Source organism: Lactuca sativa, chromosome 2 (genome assembly GCF_002870075.4).
Source record: "Lactuca sativa cultivar Salinas chromosome 2, Lsat_Salinas_v11, whole genome shotgun sequence".
NCBI lineage: Eukaryota > Viridiplantae > Streptophyta > Magnoliopsida > Asterales > Asteraceae > Lactuca > Lactuca sativa.
The window spans coordinates 162,635,208-162,657,092 of record NC_056624.2 but is presented as its reverse complement, the minus strand read 5'-3'; the positions used below and the strand labels follow the sequence as shown (position 1 = coordinate 162,657,092).

Here is a 21,885-nt window from a genome sequence, read left to right as displayed (position 1 = left end):
CCACTACCACAACCTGGAAAACGAGTTTAGAGAGGTGGTGACGTTTCTTTCCTTCTCCTTTTAGCCTCCTATGTTTGTAAAAGATGAATAGCAGTGACAAGAAGAAAAAGGTCAATGTGGAAACCTTTATCAGAATTCAAATCTAGCTCATTGCCATCTTCCTCAGCAAACCCTAACTTGCCACCGCCTTCGTTTCTCTTCCTTCTCCGTTTATTTTTAAAGCCACCACGAACACCATCTTCACATCACCTTTTGTAACCCTAGTGCCACCTTCTCTAAAGCTCCAGCTCCCCCACGAACACCAGCCAACATTGCTACAAAAATATTTCGACGACGGCGACGAAGTGGTTCAGAGCGACACAATGACAAAAGTTTAGGGTTTTCGACGGATCTTGACGACCGTTTGGTTGGTCTAGCGAAAAAAAGAGTCTCCGGTGATTAGGGTGGGCCAACAAGCGGTGTGGTCCAACAGCAATGAAGATATATATATATATATATATATATATATATATATATATATATATATATATATATATATATATATATATATATATATATATATATATATATATATAAACACACGCACACAAAACAACAAAAATGGTCCATGTGGTATGCATTTTTTCCGGGATTTAGTCCAAACCACAACTTATTCGGATTAGTGGTCATTTTGAGCTAGTTTCGTTGTGTATTTGGTCCCTCAAAAAATTAAAAAGACTAAATTTCGCTTATAATATTTTTTTTATGTTTTTTTATATTTAATTTAAAGTTTTATTAGCCGACGAAGTCTAAACGAGAATTGTAGAGTATATTCTCACCTTCGTGTGCATATAAAGAACGTCAAAAACGGAGCTCGTACGCAAAAGTTACGAATTTTACAAGTTCGAGACCCGAAATCCGAGGCTGTCAGGCTTGCCACGATGTGGCACAGTTGGTCGCGACCCGGCAAGTGACTGAGAGCGTCCAATCAATGGAAGAGGATAAGGTTGACTCACCACGACGTGACACACCCTTTGCCACGACGTGGCACCCAAAATATGGCCCTATAAATAGATTTCAAGGGCTCTGAGTTTCATTGCTCAGTTCCCTTCTTTCTCGCGTCGAAACTCTGCGTTTAAGCCCCCGAAGCCCTCCTGAAGCCCCGGTTTTCACATTCAAATCCCGAAGAAAGGTTTCGCATTCCCGAGATTCCCGAGAATCCCGAGAAAATCAACTTTTCCAAGTCGAAGTTCTGCTCGATTTTCGTCTCACTTCTTCAATCAATCAAGTGAGTTCATACCCCTTAATTAACCATTTAAATGTTTTTAAATGTTTATAAATGCTTTATGGGGGGAAATACAAGTTGAATCAGGTTTAGTTATTATATCAATCACATGTGATTAATAACTAGCATGCAAATGGAATTACTATACATTAACTGTTTTAGCAAACAGATTTCTTCAAATGACTTTCCTAAACGTTTTTACATGTTTAAAACTCTTTATCAAACTGTCTTACACACTGTAAGTTCCTTTCAAATTCTGTTACAAACGTGTTTTCAAACAAAGGTTCTCCTTATACTTAAACTGTCTTATCAAACAAACTACTTTCAATCGTTTTATAAACTGACATCAGGTCATCGTTTCTTAGTATTAAACTTTTCAAAGGTTTTACAAAACTTCTTTTACGCTTTTATATTGTCAAATGCATGCCTACATATGTATAGTTATATAAATAATGTTTAAAGGACTTAGGACGGTTAGCTCGCTTTATTTCATTTTCATTGTTGGGATGTGGCCTTAGAGCATCGGTTGCTCGTCCGAATGTCGTCTAACTATTATTTATATATCATGTATACATATATAGGTATAAAGGTTCCATTAGTCGGTTCAGCACCTTTGGGTAACAAAGGTATACTTTTGGTTATACGCGTACATTACTAGTAACTATAATAGGTATAGTTAGGAGATACTACTTACAATTCCAAGTACAAGGAATCACGCAAGAGTCAGTTCATTCATGAGTCTATACCAATACATTACATGTTACATGAATACGTTTACATATATACGCTTACATGAATACGTGTACATAGATATGCTCACATGAGTACATTTACATAGATACGCTTACAGAGATACGTTTACATTGATACGTTTATAGAGATACGCTTACATGAACACGACTACATTAATACATTTAATAGATACTATTACATAGGATCTATTACAAATGTTTCGGGACTTACCATTCCACACCCAAAGCTGTTAGCTACAGTAGGGAAAAGGAGCGTCGACGGGTGTCCACGGTTGTACTGTTCGGCGAGTTTCCACGCCGTGAATATCCTAGTGCAAAAGGATACATTTTTAGTTATTGTATTATTTTCCTTCCTTTACTTTGTGACACATTCACATGAACGACGAGGTAGGACATATTTGATATAGATAAATTATTTTCCTTATTACCTTTATATTGTGACTCACACACATAAACGACGAGGTAGACTATAACTTTTATAATAATAGTTAAACAAGGGAAAAACCCTCACATCTATAGTGATGCTTACTTACAAAACAGTCGGGTCTTGGTACAAGACTACTTTCAAAACAGTCGAGTCTTCGTAGAAGACTACTTTTATACTAGTAGGAAATATAGGATTTGCTAGGGTTTTCAAACGTTTACAATTACTTACAAACATTTTCCAACTTTTCTCCAAATGTTTACAAGTCTTTACTTTACAGTTTTTACAAATCAAGAACACCTTAATACTTATGAATTCACCAGCTTTATTGCTGATACTCGCCTTCAAAATAACTTGTATTCTCAGGTCACAAATAGACAGGTACGACGACCAGGTTTTGTGAAGACGGAGAAATCAAGACTCCTCTTTTATTTTGATTATTTATTATGTTGTCTTATACTATGAAAAAACACACTTGTAATTAAAATTATACAATTAATGCAATGGATGATGTTGTTGCTTATTTACTACTTTACATTGTTGTGATACATTACATGACGTCCTCCGCCCCAGAACGTTTCCGCCTTTCTCGGTTTTGGGGTGTGACACAGTGTACAACCCGAAAATCGAATATTAGATCGAGCGGTTTTTAGCCGACAAAACCTAAACGAGAATCGAAGATCTCGTTAATAGTAGCGTAACGATAAAAAGACAGACGAAAACGGACGTCAGATGAAGAAGTTATGAATTTTTAACGGACCAATCGTGTCCCGGTCTGTTAAACAATATAACTTTTAAAATAAAGTCAAAATTAGCCGATGGAGTCTAAACGAAAGTTTTAGAGTACGTTCCCACCTTTGCGTGGATATAAAGAACGTCGAAAATGGAGCTCGTACGAGGAAGATACGAATTTTAGAAGTTAAGGGGGCAATTTGCGAAGCTAATGCATGGATTGATGACGTGGCCTAAGTCCCAGCCGTTCAATGAGCTCGCTCCGGATTGTGACACGCCACCCCTCGCATTACGCCCCGCGTCCAAAGTCGGTACGCCCTGCGTACCCTCGCCCTTATCCATCTGAGTCCGATGTGCGAGCCAGCTAGTGCGAAGCTGGCACCCTTATCTGAAGCCTACGCCCCGCGTAAACTGCTGGACGCCCAGCGTAACCGAGGCTGCTGGCCCCTATAAATACATGCGAGGTTTTCCGATTTTTCCACACCATTCTCTTTCTCTCTCTCTATTACTTTCTCTCACTAAGGGTTTTAACCCTCCCCTAAGCCTAGGTGATCCCCTAGCACCCTAAGGAATCCCCGAGGCTCCCGGAGTCCCGAGAAAAAGGGTCTTTCGGTTTCGAAACGCTGCTCCAAGCGAAGCCCGGTTTTCTTTAAAACCTGTTGTAAGTGAGCTACGCCTATGCAATTTTTAATATAGCTTTCAAACAATTATAGTAATGTTATTAGGTCCTTAAAATAATTATTTGGGCTATTATTATGAGTTATATAAGTATCGTTTAACGCTTATATAATAGTAATAATAGTCAGACTATTAATTTGTCGCGGTTATCGTTAGACTAAACCCTAGTGGTATTGATACTAGGTTTTACTGAAGGAAAATTGTTTTGAGAGTATAGAAGCGCTGTCCGAGTGCTGAGTCACCACCTTTCAGGTGAGTGCATAGTCCTTTTCATGAACATGATTTTAATAAAAGTATTAATTATAGTATTAAATATTTGTTAAAGAGTTTATGTATGAGTGCATAGTCCCTTTCATGAACATGATTTTAATACAAGTATTGATTGAAGTATTCATTATATGTTTATGTGAGAGTTAATTGATGTTGCCTGAAATACGTGTTAAAGAACATACCTGATTATATATGATAATTTAGGATAAGGAGTAGACCTAAATTAATTATGAGGAATATTGGGTAGTATTTTCTTACGGGTACAAGTGAGTTATACTCAGTGAATAGAACTTTAGCATATGTCATTTATCCGGGAGCATGGATTAGACACAGTCATTGTCCCTAGTCCGAGAGTATGGATTGGACATAGTCAACTGTCATTAACTCAGGGGTATGGATTAAGACATAGTCAGTTGTCCTTAGTCCGGGAGTATGGATTAAGACATAGTCATCCGTCCCTAGTCCGAGAGTATGGATTAGGCATAATCATTCGTCATTAATCCGAGAGTATGGATTAGTCATTCGTCCCTAGTCCGAGAGTATGGATTAGGCATAACCATTCGTCATTAATATGAGAGTATGGATTAGGTAAAGTCGTTCATTTCCGATCCGGGAGTATGGATTAGGTAAAACGGTTAATCTTAGGTTTGAGAGTATGGATAGTCTCGTTGTGAGGATCGACGGGGTGGGATAAGAGTTGCTTATACATATAAAGTGAAATTTTATATTTTGTGAGTTCTAAATTATATATATGATATAACATTGTGGGATTGAAATCCCTATGTACTCACCAGGTTTCCTAACCTGACCCACTCAGTTTATTTATATCACATGTGTTGATATGAAGTCACATTACACTGAGAGATTTAAAAGAGATGTAGATCACTAGTGTAAATGAATGTAAGTTTTGTTTATGCTTATGTTTCTGTATTGACAATGACATCCCAAATGTTTTAAAAGTGAATAAAAATATATTTCTTTAGAAATGCTTTGATAACGCAATTATCATGTTTTTCTGGTAACAAATTCCGCAACATTTTTATTAAAAGAGGTACTCTGATTTTTATAAAGCATAAACAAAATCGGTCTTTTCTGGATGTAAAAATGGGGATGTCACATTGATGTTAGAGAGTATGTTGTTGGTCAAGTTGTTCACACCCTTGATGCTGAAGAGTATGTTGGTTTTTGACAGAACTGCCCTTGCCCCTACTTTTGAGTTGTCCTTGAAGTGGTAAATTTCAACCTGGTATTCTGATATTGCTTCTAAACCCAAATGTGGATTGTAAGTATTGTGTCAATGTATAACAAATTATGGGGATTTGGATTGAGAGAGAATCATAGGTTGTAATTAGTAATGAATTTTTTTTAAATAAAGCAACAAAAAATGAACTAATACGATAGATAAGGGTAGAAAAGGAAATCTCTATTTTATGTAAGCAGGCAAGTCCAATATATTAGGAATACCCAACTTCATTTTCATTGCAGATAATTTATAAATGGGGTTTCTATAATTGATAATATTTAATGATTCTAAAGAATCATCAAAGAATGGGACTTTTAATTTGTCTAAGAATATGAATTTCAGTAATTTAGAGTTTTATATTCTCAAAGTATTATGTTTTCATGCTCGCAAGAATAAGAATTTGAATTCTTTTAAGAATGGGGTTTTCGTTTAAAAGAAATCGACCATTAAAAGGAATAATATTTAATTCTTGAACTATGTTTCTTTCACAAAAAATAAAACAAACAAAATACATTTTTAAGCAAAATTAAGATTGAAAATTAAAATAAAGTCATTGATCTGTTTTGGAAATTAAAGGCATGATTTTTAGAAATAATGGTTTCCTTGTAATTAAAAAAGAAAGACGTTTCCTTCTTAAAATTAGGGAAAAGGACCATACATTTTAATTTAATTTCTCAAATTGTAACCGTGATTATAACTGAGGAGATCTTCTCCTTCCTAAAATAAAGGCATGATTTTTTTGCAAATAAAAATTAAAATACAAGTCAACAATTCATAAATATTACTATCTATCAGACATGTTACTAGAAATTAAGACAATGAGTATATGACTACTTACGGAATTTTAAATGTTTACAATTAATAAAACTTAAAGTGGAAATATTTTAAGCTAACAGTTGAGTAATTCAACATCACAGATAAGGTTCAAACAAATAATGTGAAGACTAATTCTTATCACACGTATATGACTACTCTTAGAATTTCAAATGACATATTTTCCACCTTATAAAACATCGAATTTTATCTCATATACTTTTTCTCCTTTCTACCCTCAAACAACCAAAACCACTCACAGTGAGACTGCCGTCTACCACCTCTGCTTCTACCTTCTCTCCCTCTCTTAATAATACACAACCCATCATGTGTTCAAGCAAATTTGTAAAGAATCTCAACTTTTCATTTTTTATTCTAATTGATTTCATTTATGCTAACATTATTCTTATTGATAATCGTTTATATGTAGTAAATTATTTGCGTGAAACTAATCGTCTTTAAAAACTAATTTTTGAAAGAAATTACTAGAACCTGTCGCTTAGCGCGGGTGAACGGCTAGGTCGAGTAGGGTTGTTAGGGATGAGGATGTTATTTTTTTTGTTTAAATTTAAATAAAAAAGGTAACAAAATTATAAAATAAATAGGAAAAGAAATTAATAAAGGTAAAAACATCATTTTAAAAAATTCATAACAAACTGGACCAAACTCACGACAAATTAAATAGTTTGGATCGGTGGTGTTAGTCCAAATCTTTTTTGAACTAAAGTGTCAATTTTCAGCTAACCACATGACCATTTTTGCATTTTAGTCTTTATTTTATTCACACTATTACTTATTTTTAATAGTGTAATTGCATAATATTTATTTTCAAAATTAAAATAAGAGTTCAAGACTAACCTTATTTGATTAGGATGTGAATAAGTTTGTGCACAAAAATACACTAGATTTGCATGACAAGATTTGTGTAAAAAAATATACAAGATTTGCATGACAAGTTTAACGAAGATTATCTTATACTAAGTTTAAACTTATATTAATTGTTTTGTTTTAAAAATCTACATTTAGTAACTTGATTTTTATTTATTTTTATAAGAGGATAATATGAAAAGTTTTCCATTGATTTGAACACATCTTAAATAAGAAGTTTGTCTTCAAAATTTAAGTTTCAGAATTTAATTTGAAAAAAAATGTTAAAGGTTATGTCATATCAAACTTGTCTAATGATAATACAATAATTTCTTAACTAGATAAAAACTTCAACATTTACTAGGTAACATTTTTTAAAAAAATATTTCAAACATATTTTTTACAAAATATATTTCAAACAATATCATGTTTGCCAAATGGGCTGAAACTATCAGGTTTTCCAAACCACAAGCTAATCCTAAAATTCAGTGTTTCAATCATATATTATTTCGAAACATTGATTAGAAAAATGGCTTATGTAATGGTATTAGACTACAAGTAATATCATAGGGTAACTTTGTTATAAAAGCGAAAATCATATATGGTAGTAATATTGGAACTCACACTTTTATCGCAAGAATGAGTCGAAGAGTTTGACATGTTCAGACAAAAAACGTATTTCACATTTCAAAGAAGACAATTTCTACTAGTTGTATATTTTACGTTGACAATAAATAAAGAGTCAGAGACACTATCTACAGAAGATTTGTTTGTTTTGAGTCAACCTGTATTATACAAAATGTATTATACAAATGGGAGTTATATGTTGCACTATCTAAAGTAGAGAATGACTTAAACTATTAATTTTAAATAAAGAAGACAAATTTACCAATTAAATATCAAATTTGGTATACAAATAAATATTTTCATATTTATGAAATTTTAATTATTTTGTTTCTATTTTGAATATTATTGTTTTAACTTGTTAATGCAGTTATATATTTGTAATGTCAATCATATATTTATATGAAAATATTTGATTATCATTCCTTAGTCTTCATTATAATTACTGAATACTTTTTTTATTTAATGTTTGTAATACACCATTCTACTTACAAAGAAAAAAAAATCTTATTTCAATATTCTACTTTCAAACATTAACTATTTTAGCATTGTACTTTTACTATTTCTCTATATTTGTGTGGTTTTTATATGCAAATTTAATAAAGTACAATACGTTATTAATAAATATTTCAAATTTACAATAATGTAGTTTCTAAATATTTCTTAACATATGGTACTTTCATTTTTATTATTATTCTTATGTACAATAATTTTAAATAAATACTGTACATATCATTCTACTTTAAAAGTACAAATTTGTAATACAAACAAATGAAGATTATGAAAGTCATATTTCATACCTTTTCACCAATGTACTTTTATATTTTCTATATTTCGTCATATTTTAGTATATATTGTATTTTTATATATTTTTTTTCATACTTTAGCAAGGTAGTTTGATTTTCTAAGTTGTAGTACACATGTTTTTAACCTAGTTCTTAATACGTTATAATAAAAATATGATATAACTCAACATTACAATCATAAATGGCCATCGTGTTTTTTCAATATTTGTGGTAGACGAGTATTGTACATTTTTGCCTCTCTATAGCTGTGTTCATGTTTGAAGATGTAATATAGTTAGTTTATTTTTCAAATTTAATGAATGAGATTGTAAGCATTGACTTTTAGTTAAAATATAAACTAATAGTAATTTGAAAATGCGTTATTGTTTATATTGTTGGAAATTTCTTCTAACGATCTTCTAACCATTATATTTGAAGAAAGAGAAGTAAAATTTGCATTTTGAATTTTTTTTCAAGCATCCATTAGTGCAAACATTAGGATGGGGGACTATCTGGTGTCACTATTCAAGATAAGCCATAAGGGTTTGACAAATTAGGTGTCGTTAAGTCGATGTGGCTTAGTGTGATGATTTACTAGTGTCTAGTCTATAATCTAGCAAAATGGAGGAAATTATCTCATTAACTTGATTGGATGAAATTATCTCATTAACTCGATGATTAACCATCTTTTTTGGTGAGTTGTACATTATGAGATGGACAAGGGTTAGAAATAGATGCATGCATTACATATTGTTGTATATGAAATTCTTATCTTATTTGGAGTTTTGAGGCGACTTGTTGATGTAAGCTAACCAATGTTCAGCGTTGATAATATTTGGATATATGTGTTATATATTACCATTTTTATTAGTTTTGGGTTGTTACAACCCTAAATTCATTTATGATTTTTTGAGGTTTGATTTGAGTAAGTAGATTGTTATCTTTTTATTCAAAATGAGTCACCCTCGAGTTTTCTGTCTTCGCAATTCCATTGCCTAATTAATTTAACTTGTGTTTAGATTGAAGACTTCAGAGACGAGACTTGGAGTAGCAAGAACTTTCATAAAGCCACACCATGTGTGGTTATTAAACTATATTATGATATTTTAATTGTTACATCCTCGCTATCGTAAACTTAGAACTTGTATTTGAATCTTAACTCTGAACTTTTAAAATTTAAAACAAATATGTAACATCCCAAATTTCAATACCAAAAAATTTATTTTTAATTTAATCATTCATAAAACAGATTATTGAAAACATCGGGAAGTTATCTCATATCATAAAAAGCCCATAAGTCATATGTCTCAAAACATGTCATAATATAATAGTGTTAGGGTACAAATCCCAAGAACATCATAGTGCGGAAAATCGTGGTGTGATGGGCTACTATCATGCCGGCTCCTTTCCCTTCGAAGAAGAAGGACCTGAAACAAAACCTGAAAACAGTAAGCACAAAGTTTAGCGAGTTCCCCCATCATACCACATACCATACAATAATCATACTATCTAACATGGTCAGGTACTGGACTACCCCTTCGTTCTATTTCGACTGGTAACTGCCTAGCGTATCAGGGTGCCGGCCTACCCCTTCGGTTTCTTGAGACCGGTACGGTCCTTTCGATCGGTACCACGCCTAGCATATCAAGGTGTTGGCCTACCCATTTGGTCCTTTCGACCGGTACCGGGGACTATTTCACTCCCTACTTCTACCACATAACATCCTAATACATAAACACATAAGTCATATACTGCCTAGCTTATCATGGTGCTGGCATACCCCTTCGGACCATTCGGCTGGTACTGGGGCCTATCCTACCCCTCCTACCACTATCACATAATATCATAGCATACTAGCACATAAAGCATAACATATAGTGGCATACCAGATAATTATCACAAAGACAATCATCTCTACTATACTCTTACTAGTGGGTCGGCATTGGTATCTTCGACCCACTTCTACTGGAAGGTAACTCACCTCAAATGTCGTGTAGTAGTTGAACTGTCTTTGGCTCTGGGATCAACTCCTCTCAAACTCCTACACATAAAATCTCCTTAGATTACCCTTTCATACTCATAACCCCTGTAAGGGTCAACTCTGGTCAGTGGTCAAAGTCAAAGTCAACATCTGGGTCAAAGTCAACATCCTGGTTGACTCAACTCGCCGAGTTGGCTCATCAACTCGTTGAGTTCCATGATCCATAAAACCCTGGAAATGTCGATCCAACTCGTCGAGTTCTTTCATGAACTCGTCGAGTTCCTCTTCATACAAAGTCGGGACATTTCGCTCAGAACTCACCGAGTTCCTCCTTGAACTCGTCGAGTTCTTCAATCCTCAAAACCCAAAAACTATGTCCAAATCGTTGAGTCATCTCCGAGACTCGACGAGTTTGCTCAGTAACAGAAAAGGTTGGGGGACCACGACCCAACTCGCCGAGTTGCATGAACAACTCATCGAGTTCCCCATAGCCTAAACCCATTCAGTCATTTCCTGTCGAGTCCAATGCTTCCAAACCATAGATCTAATCCCCTAGGACTAAGTTACCACGTAAAGTTGCCAACTTTACATACATGCATGGTGTCATGAAGCTAGAAACACCAAAACTAAGCTATAGAAAGGATCTAGGGAATGGGGAAGGGCCAAGGCTTCATAAAGCTGGCAACTTTAAGCCTCATAAGCTCATGAGTGCCTAGATCTGAAGTCACAACTTCATGATACACTCAAATCCCAAAAACGACTTCGATATGGCCCAAAAGTAACAAAATACAACCCTAAATGAAGATCTAAGCAATGGAAAGGCAATGTATCAACTTTATACCTTAAACGAGTCAGAAATGCAGCTCAACTTCCGGATTTAGTGGCTTCCTCTTGAATCCTCAAGCTTCTCCTTCCTTCTCAAGCTTAAAAATCACCAAGAACACACAAAAAGAACACTCAAAGGTGGATTAGGGTTTCATGGCTAGGGTTTGAAGTGATGGAGGCTACAAATGAGGCCACCCTTTGGAGGTTAAGGTGTTTAAATAGGGTGCAAACCCTAAAAATTAGGGTTTCACTCTGGCAGCCCTACTCGTCGAGTTGAGGCTCTCGATTCGTCGAGTAGACTTCAAATTCCGCGTCCAAATTCCATTGCTACTCGACGAGTTTGGGGCCTCCAACTTGTCGAGTCCCTTTACAAAAATGAATAATTTGTTTTAAAATGCATACCAGGATCCGGGCGTTACAAATCTCCCTACTTATTTTAGACTTCGTCCTCGAAGTCTGCTGCGTATGGGAATAGCTTTGGGTAGTGCTCCCTCATTTCGTCCTCCGACTTCTAAGTCCATTCTGAGCCCTTGCGGTGCTGCCATTACACATTCACTAACTCGACCATCTTTATCCTTAGATCCTTTGTCTTCTTGTCGAGGATGGCTATTAGTCGCTCAATGTAGTTCAGGCTGTCATCCACCTGAATCTCCTCTAGAGGCACCACCGCAGAGTCATCTACCAAGCACCTCCGCAGCTGGGAGACATGAAAGGTGTTGTGGATCTGACTAAGCTCGGCTGACAGATCCAACCTCTACGCCACCTTACCCACCTGGGCTATAACCCTGAAAGGACCAATGTACATGGGGCCCAACTTGCCCCGCTTCTTGAACCGGATGACACCTTTCCAGGGCTGAACGACTCCAAGTAGCAAACTCCAGCCTATACGCCACCTTACAATCTTATTGGATCGCTTGATTCTTCCACATCTTCCTCGGTATATGTGTTTGCTACTTGGGTTATCAACATATGTTGATGTGTGTATTTATTCAGTCTTGTGGGTTACTTTTATGTGTATGTTAATAAGATTGTAAAAGGAAATGTGACCTAATGCTTGATATTTTTTTTAAGAACAAGCACATAGTATCCCCACTTGACTGCTAACTCAAGTAACCTCAATAAAACTCTTAACTTCACTATTAGCAAAACTCCACATTTACAAATACAAACTTATACAAGGATATACAAATGTGTTTTTGGAAACACTATACATACAAACTTATATAAAGATATACACAACAATAGCACATAATATATGCAAACACAAACAAAGCATCATGATGTCAAGATCCACATGAACACAGTCGCCCATCCGGTAAGTGCGAATGTGGCTACTAAGTAAGTCCACATCATAAGCACTGAACATTCCTCTTGCCCCACATTGAACAATTGTGTCATTGTACCTGCATCCAAATCATTTATAATCTTAATTCTCTATCCCAGTTCATTCATTCATTTTAATTTAAAATAAGACAAGAATTACTTACTGATGTTCATGGCAGGTGGCAGGGTGTACTGAATCAATAGTAGGAAACTAAAGAGAGGGTCTGCAGGAAGTAGTTCTAGACTATCAGCTGCTTTGATCACAAGGATTCCAACAATGGGAGAAATAACATATCGTATACAGATGATTGTGATGATGATATTAGGTCTGATGCTTGCTCTCTTTAAACCTGTAATCAGTTTTGTCAAGAATATAAAATAATTATAAGTGACCAAGAGTTTCTATGGTTGTTTAGGTTTTACCTTGTATTAGGTTGCCTCCTAGTATAAGAGTGATACAAGGTAAGGTTCCATCCCTATATAACAAAGTACGTAAATGTTGTTAAGATAGATTCAAATCCAAAACATTGCTTCTTAAAAAAACTATAATCGGATAAACATACCCAAGTAGTGTGACAGAATCTTGGATAACTCGTAAAGGAGAATCAACCCCCATCACAAGCTTTTTCAGCCATGGGGTCGCCCCAAAAATCATTCCTAAAATCTGAGGACATATATATATGATTATTAGACTATTATATGTGTCAAGAATATTAGTGCATAGTAAGTGGATGCTTAATTTATAACACTTACAGAACCAATGTTTGGAGGAGACAACAGTTCCTCCAAGAATTTGTGGAGTATTTCTACTAGTTTACATGAGGATTCTTCTTTTTTATCATCATTGCTTAGAGATCCTTCGTGTATAGCCTGGACATATCTATGGACAATGAGATTAACTGTATAATATAATATAACTATCAATGTATAAGTTACATGAATTGTACAGGCTTACAAGTTGGATTTGTTTTTTATCACTAGTCGGGTATGATAAAGGAACAACTAAATCAATATATTCTTGGCTTTCTACACTTAGAAGACATGTTTTTTCATTTTCATTCATGTCTTTGTTGGGTTCCTGTTGTGATTGGTCTTCAACATCTTTCAAATACCTTAAACTTGAGTTTTTTATCAATTGGAAAGTGTATGTCCAAATGTAGAAACTGCCCAACTGTATCATAAGTTTTAAATTAGGATCCAATAATGGTGAAAAAATAAACACCATCACAATATGAAAACAATATAATTGTTAAATTATATGAGCAAATTAAAAGCCAACTCACCGCAAGGGAGAAGGATGAATATGCAAATCCCTTTGACTTGCAGATACTATGTTCCCCAAATGGGCTTCCAGCCTCCGTGCAGATTGCAGGGACAATTATCAGTAGAATATTTCCCAAGTTTCCTAACGTGTAAAAAAACAATAAAAAAAACCCTTATACTTCTGAGGAAACGAGGAAACAAAATTGTGATTTAAAAATGATTATTTATTCTGAAAAACCGCATTGTCAACTATCTAGAAATCAGTGAGACGGAACATAAAGTGATCTAAATATGGAATTTTGGATCGACATAAGGTACATTTCAGGAAGTCCTTAATTTCATATTCATATGTCATACATGAATTTATATATATATATACATATATATATATATATATATATATATATATATATATATATATATATATATATATATATATGTAGGTTTAGGGTCTTACTATTTATCTTATCTCAATATACCATTTTGTTATTCGAAATGAGTTCATATAATTAGTTTTTTCGAGACATTATTTGTAGTGGAGGGCAATGGGAGCGAATCAACGACATAATACAGTATGTGGCATAGATTATACATGTTATGGTGTGAATTTAACCTATGATCTGACCTTTAGTGGGTTGGTTGGCTTGGTGGCTTCCAACTTTAGACTAATTAAAATATTTTGTCTTTCGAATGTCCCGGATCGAATGTTGTTATGTAGATAATTGTTGACATTGATGTTTAATTAATATTTTGTTGTTGTTGTTACTAATAATCCTTTGAAGTGATGTTCGCCGATGAGTTACATGTCAATCTCCTAATCCCACTACATATCCATTTCGTAGGAAATGGGGTTGTAATTTATTGCTTATTACGCGAGTCCTCTTAACACAAGGTACAAAACACAAGTTTCTTACGATGGACATGTATAGACACTCATGGGCAACGTAAATGTAAGTAAGTCTCTCTCGTCATGGATAAGCCATCAACAAAAATGGTAGGTAATTTCATAAAGGATATATGGATGATAATAAAGAGAACATATTGCAGACAAAGGTACTTTTTTCAAAAATTGTTTTTTATACAAACTTTAAAAAATAGGTAATCACTTTTAACAAAATTGATAAAATCAAAAAGATTTTTTTTTGGAAATGACAAATATATTATAAAAAGCGAAACATCCGTCTAATAAGTAACTAGACTAGAGCCTGAAGAAAGAAATAGTACACAGTAGAGTTTTGAAATCACAAATTAAAGAAAGGGGAGGACATCCACTCTCTTTGGTACAAAATATGTGCCTAAAGGTATAAGAAGCATTAATTGAAGTGATAATTATGAGTAATACTACACTAATTATATTAGATTAAATATTAATTACAAATAAGATTATTTATAGTTAATGGATTTACATTGAACTGGTAATATTATATATAATTAATGTTTATCACATTTAATTATGATAATGTTTATTATAATTAATAGTTCAATTAATATTTTTTTTGTGTCCTTAAAACACATATTAGAAAATCTCATAGTTCTTATATGTATTTTTAGGATACATATTAGAAAATCTCAATAAAAAAGGTTTTCTTAAAATCTTCCTTCAGATATATAGATAAACAAATAACAAATATAAGTACCTGTAGAGCACATAGCAATCAATAGGCCCTCCAAGTGTGGTTTTGGTTTAATTAGTTTCGCTGCTATCCACCCCAATGTCCCTCCAACAATAAATGTCATTCCAATATTTACTGGCATAAACCACCTACATAATTTGAGATATTATTATGTTATCACGATAACGGGTATTAATTAGTATATTTGTCGTGTAAAATGAATATTAATGACATCAAATCATCTTATGTGTGTGTGTGCGCGCACACACACATATGCACAACCAAATAAGTTCTTACCAGGAGATAATGTCTTCAAGGTTGACGGTTTTTGCAAGACTAGCAAAGATAAGTGAGGGAGTAAATGCCACGAAAACAATCTGCAAAAACGTTACATTCTATTAAACTGATTGGTTGAAACTTTAAAACAACAAATAACAAGTAAAATAATACAGACTCAGATTGTTTATTTGATCGGTAGGAAGTAGTAGTTTTAAAATGTCAAAGTTTTCGGGCACTCACCTTATTTAGTGACTTGCGGGCATCACCAGAGAGAACATTGAAGTAATCGGTAGCCATGATTGCTCCAATTACACTCACTAGCAATACCTCCAAAATCGGCATTGATGCCACCTCAAACAACGACCAAAACCCCATTTCTCTCCCTCTAAAAATGATGGTTCTAAAAAGGTTTCTGATGCAACTTTTTTTTTATTTCTCCTTTCTTTGTGTCTACCTTTTTCTTTTATTTTATTATACAAGGGTGTTGCAAATCAAAGAAAGATCCTGGAAAACGTTGGACCATGAAGCCAAAGTGAGGTTAAATTCATGAAGATTTCAAACAAAATAATAAGAGAGTGACTTGAAAATTTAAAGAAACACTAAATGGACAAAATGATACAAAACACTTAATGAAGGACCAAAACACCATTTCTCTCCCTCCATTCCTCAACGAAGGTTAACATGAACTCTCCAAACTGAAGTGGAACATGTGAATTCTGCTTCTAGGTTCTATAGCATGATTATTTAAACGATAATCGATATGATTGTTCGTGGTCTTATAATTTTCTTGACAAGAGATTTAACAAGGATGCAATTTTTGAAGCTGGTTTATATATACTTCTTATTCTTGGTTAAAAAAACACACATTTGATTCTTTGTAGCATTTAAAATTTTTTTATGAATATTATTATTATTATTATTTTAAAACGATTAAAACATACCCCTTAATCATACTCGTGTCCAAAAAAATCTTTAAACAACGATGATACTATGGTAAACATATGGTATAACATTATTGGATATGATACCGAATACAAAAATCATAAATTCATTACATCGATCTCCAAAATATTAATCGATGTTTCTACCTTTAAATGGAACACGTCTACATCCTCATTACGCCATTTATTATGAGTTTTTAGGTATTGTTGTTTGCAACTATTGTGTCATACTTTTTTGTAATCATAATATCTAATATATGACCGACTATTTAATATCGTACATAATAATTTTTATCCATACATAAAAATTCATGTTTTATGGAGTTGTACAATACAGTATTTTAAAGCACAAATTGTTGTGTATTGAAAAATTTTATTGTATACGAATCAGTTCCCATTTAATATTATTAAATTAAGGCTGAAAGGAGTCGGCCCCCTAAGAACGCTCGCAAGGAGCTTGCTAAGTACGCTACACACCGGCCCCTAACGCACGCTATGGAGCTCGCTACCGGTGAGTCGCTAGGAGTATAGTGAGAAGAGGGAGAGAATTTGGCTTGCAGTGATTGATGATCCCATTTAAAATTTTGGCAAATTCATAAAAAAAATCCCTCCATTCTTGGCAAATGAGAGGTGTCGAAGCTTCAATTTTTGTTGCCAAAACTTGTTGCGGGAAGAGAATTGGGGAAGAAGATAAAGAATTTACATATTTGGTCCCCAAAGTTTCGATAGTTTAGTATTTTTTATCCCAAAGTTTAAGCAATTTGTTATTTTCTGTCCAAAAACAGAATCCTTCTTATTTAGTATTATGTTTTAAATTAGTGTAACATTTTTTATTTAAATATTAAGTGTTTGTATTTAGAAAAATAGAATTTTTGTAATATTAAATGTTTGTGTATTAAAAAAAATATAATTAATTAAATTTGAAAAAAAAATAAATTGCTAAGAGTGTTACCACTCCCTATGAAATGCTAATAATTAAGTGTTAAGACAAAAAAAATGTTGTGACACTAACAAAAGTGACATGACAAGATGCTAAGAGTGTTACCACTTCCTCTGACCTAAGGATATTTTTTCACACATCAATCTAGTTTTTCAAGAAATACACACCAGTTTAGATAGGCAACAACTACATTATAGTTAATCATTTATTAGCTAATCATTGTATTGTTTTCTAAAAATAATTTTCTTTATACATACATACATACATATATATATATATATATATATATATATATATATATATATATATATGTATATATATATATATTGAAAACAAATAAAGATACAACATATGCTGGAACCAATAATTAAATGATACGTGTCCATTTTTTTATTCATAAGTAATGTATTGTGAAAGTTATATATATATATATATATATATATATATATATATATATATATATATATATAGACTTAGGTTCAAATGTTTTCACTATCTATTGTGTGCATGTATGATTGATTATGTACCAATCATTTTAGTTATTTTAAGAAAGTAATTAATGCATATTTCATGTTGAAGATATATTAATTACTTTTTTAAAATAACTAAAATGATTGGTCCAGAATCAATCATACATGCACACAATAGATAGTAAAAACAAAATAACCTAACCCTATATATATATATATATATATATATATATATATATATATATATATATATATATATATATATATATATATATATATATATATATATACACACACCTTAAGTTTATAGTTTAAAGGTACATATTTCGTTTTTGTTAATTCATTGCTATGTTGATTTAAGCATAATAGATAAATTATGTGGGGAACATTGGCAAATCGTTTTTAATTCCTAGCTATTTTCATGATATTAAGTTTTTGGTAACATGATATAGAAGTGTAATTTGAAGTGGAAGTTATGTTTTCAGACATTGAAAGGAATGATGACTTTCTTTTATGTTTATGAATTATGATTGTAATTTTCTTTGCATATATGGATGTCAAAGTCAATGAAATTAACGCCTTTATTCATTTATGATTGCAGCTATCTTGGATTTTTTATATAATTTGTATTATATTATTCATCGGTGAAAGGGTGGTGGACAAGGTGTCTTACTTTGTTGTAATTTCTATGTTGTTCTTATGTATTCATTTATGATTAAATGTATATATGCTCAATTTTTCTGTCTTTCTGTTTTCTAAATGTTATTCATATTTATTTTGACAACGTCGAGAAAAGAATCAAGTTTCCTCTAAACGTATTCATTTATGTTTATTGAATAATAATTAATTATTGAATTATAATTGTTTTTTGTGTTATATTCATTTATGATTATCATATTTTATGTTTTATGTTATTCATTTATGAATGGAAAAGTTACTTAAGGAATGTGTTTTATTCATTTATGTTAATAATTTGATTAAAAAAATTCATAAATTATCTTGTATTCATTTAGAATTACAACCATATAAATTCATTATTACAAATGTTTTTTTATTCATATATGACGACAAATATTCATATGAAATAATTAATCATAAATTATGTTTATTTTTCTTTTCAGAGAAAACTTGATAAAAAAATATTTTTATATCTATAAAAAGCTAACTACAATCATTATTGTAAATTTTAGGAAATTCTTAATTAATTTTAATATGTTATAATTTAATTAAAATACAAACTTATTAATTTATTTTTATAAAATGATTGATTTAAAAACGTTCTAATTGCATACAGAATAACGTTGTTATTATATGCATATTATTGTTTTTATACGGCTATAACCTCCTCCTCCCCTTATTTTGCATCATTCTGTCCATTCATGAGCCTTGAATGGAAGTATGATTTGCATACATAATGAGATTTTTGTTTGTGTTGTTGCATGTTTGCAACTATGATGTCATGCTTTTTCTAATCATAGTATATTATATTTGATCGACTAAATTTACAAAATTAGAGTTCATTATTATGCAAAATTCTGTTTAAAACAGTTTAAATGGGTCCTCACTATGTAAGATAAACCACGAGAATATCGGATCTTAGCCATACGATTTCATTCTTTATGTTAGTACGAGAATAACTCAAAGAGAAATTAAATATTCTCCTAGTTTTTTTTTTCATATTTTTCTTTCTACAAAGTGACATTTCATCTAAAATAAACAGCAAAGATAGTAGAAAAAAAATATGAAGATACTCTCTGACCTAAAAGAAAAAGTAATTAGAGAAAAATCTGGTCTACATTGGTCGAGTTATACTCGCCTTGTTGAGGACCCATCAAAGGGCCACCGGCCACATCGATTGAGTCGTTCAGGCAACTCGGAATCTATGTCTCGTTAAGGACCCACAAGAGGCAATAATACGGATGGTGGGGATTATGACTTTATTTTGGATATCATTTATTGTATTTGTTTTCTGTAATATAAATAAAGTTGGCGTCTTGCACGACCAATATGTATTTTGGCAAGCATTTTCTTAATATATAAAATGAAAACAAAAGTGGATGGATTGGCTTTTAGTTATGGTCATATAGACGAGTGTAAATGATGCACTGTGAAAGATTTGTTTGATGAATATTGATAATGATATACTAAAGTTATTTTATAAAATACTATATCATAGGTTTTAAAACATATAACACTTAAAATATATTAAAATCAAGTCAACGACCATAAACGCTACTTCAAATATAACAAATACCAAACGTTATTCTCGAAATAGTTTATAACCTTTTAAAAAACATAATTACTATAAAGATATGACCTTATTGATTGTTATTTCAACTTAACTCTGTTTTGGCTGGAACCGTTAATCTGTTCATCTAATCGGCTGTCAAACCAAATCAAACTGATTTCAATTGCTCAGTTAACATATATAGACGCTTAACCAAATTGACCTTATATATAATGATAGGTAAATAAAACAAACACATAATAAATTAACCAAATTGACCTTATATATAATGATAGGTAAATAAAACAAACACATAATAAATTCATAAAAAAAATAAGGATAAAACAGGATTCAAAACTTCAAATTCTATAAACAGAGTTAGAATATTAGAAATATAAGGTTTAAAAATCATTTAAAATATTCGTTTACAGCGTTTATAAAACCAAATGAATAACATCAAACAAACCCAAGTGAAAAACGAAGGGGCCATAGCTCCGTTTCGTTGCAGAGTGTATCAATGTACGTGTTATAAGTATGTTTTTTTTGCAGTTGCTTTCAGAAGAAACAAAAACGATTCTTCCGTTCTTCGAACTTTGTGATCATTACCTTCACCGGATACGAAATTCCAACGCATGCAGCATACATATAGCAAAAAGAAATGCCTTAAAACATTTTCCTCATGTTTATCTCCATTCCCTTTTGTTCATATTATCCTACACGTGTGTGTGTGTGTGTGTGTGAGAGAGAGAGAGAGAGAGAGAGAGAGAGAGAGAGAGAGAGAACCTGGATGTGAACGCTATGTGCTAGCTAGAGCAGTGTGAATACTCCATAGACACAAACTCACAGATCGATGTGCATGTGAAGGCGATGATGGCAGTTAAGTAGGTGGATGAGGTGTTAGTAGTGATGTGTGTGGAGTTTGTATGTGTGGATTTCGGATATCAACCGCCACCACAATAGGACGAATTTAGATAAATTATTGCACATGACAAAGAGCGATAATTCATATATGTACAGATACAAGGGACATAATTGAGTAGAATAGTAGACCAAGATGAATTCGAAAACGACTTACTAGATTTTTTTTCTTTACATATGTCATATTTGGTCTACAATTATTGTTAAATATGTGGCATATAAGAAGATGATGATGGATGCATGTGGTGGTGACGTGGTTGCCGGAACCGAGGAGGAAGTAAGTTCACCACCTTTCATGATGATGAAGTCCCTACCATGGCATTATTGTCCTAAATTTGGAATTTGTACGTAAAATGAAACAAATTTGGAGAATTATTGCAGTGATTAATGCTTGTAGGTTGATTGATATACATTCATATAATTACACATGGCGCATTACTTTAGGACCACTTCTTCAAACTGAATGCTTTAACTCAGGTCGATGACTAATTAGATTGCACATGTACAATATTTATTTACTCTTTAGTGAACATATGATTGAAGATCGATTATGAAAGATGATTAATAGTAGAATGTTTACCGGATGTAGTAACATGCTTACACTACCAAAAAGAGAATTCCACACAAGCGACGAAATATATCCGTATCTACTG

At 32.6% G+C, this 21,885-nt stretch overlaps 1 protein-coding gene across 1 annotated transcript; it reads right to left on the bottom strand.

Moving 5' to 3' along the window:
- Positions 1 to 12,368: 12,368 nt before the first annotated feature.
- LOC111915996 (protein PIN-LIKES 7) lies at positions 12,369 to 21,264 on the bottom strand. The gene is made up of 11 exons (XM_023911627.3): positions 21,098 to 21,264; positions 15,977 to 16,240; positions 15,755 to 15,834; positions 15,482 to 15,606; positions 13,865 to 13,986; positions 13,537 to 13,752; positions 13,335 to 13,451; positions 13,145 to 13,245; positions 13,005 to 13,057; positions 12,746 to 12,931; positions 12,369 to 12,661 (listed from the first exon to the last, which is right to left on the bottom strand). Exons 2-11 carry the CDS (start codon positions 16,109 to 16,111, stop codon positions 12,534 to 12,536), a joined length of 1,263 nt encoding a protein of 420 aa, XP_023767395.1. The 5' UTR covers positions 16,112 to 16,240; positions 21,098 to 21,264; the 3' UTR covers positions 12,369 to 12,533.
- Positions 21,265 to 21,885: the final 621 nt, after the last annotated feature.

Bases quoted from the DNA above. Each gene is read 5' to 3' on its own strand.
- LOC111915996 (XM_023911627.3), bottom strand. From the start codon at position 16,111: ATGGGGTTTTGGTCGTTGTTTGAGGTGGCATCAATGCCGATTTTGGAG. The intron at 13,987-15,481 runs GTACTTATATTT...TTTACACGTTAG, and splicing joins GATTGCTATGTGCTCTACAG to GAAACTTGGGAAATATTCTA. The intron at 13,452-13,536 runs GTAAGCCTGTAC...AGATATGTCCAG, and splicing joins ATAAAAAACAAATCCAACTT to GCTATACACGAAGGATCTCT.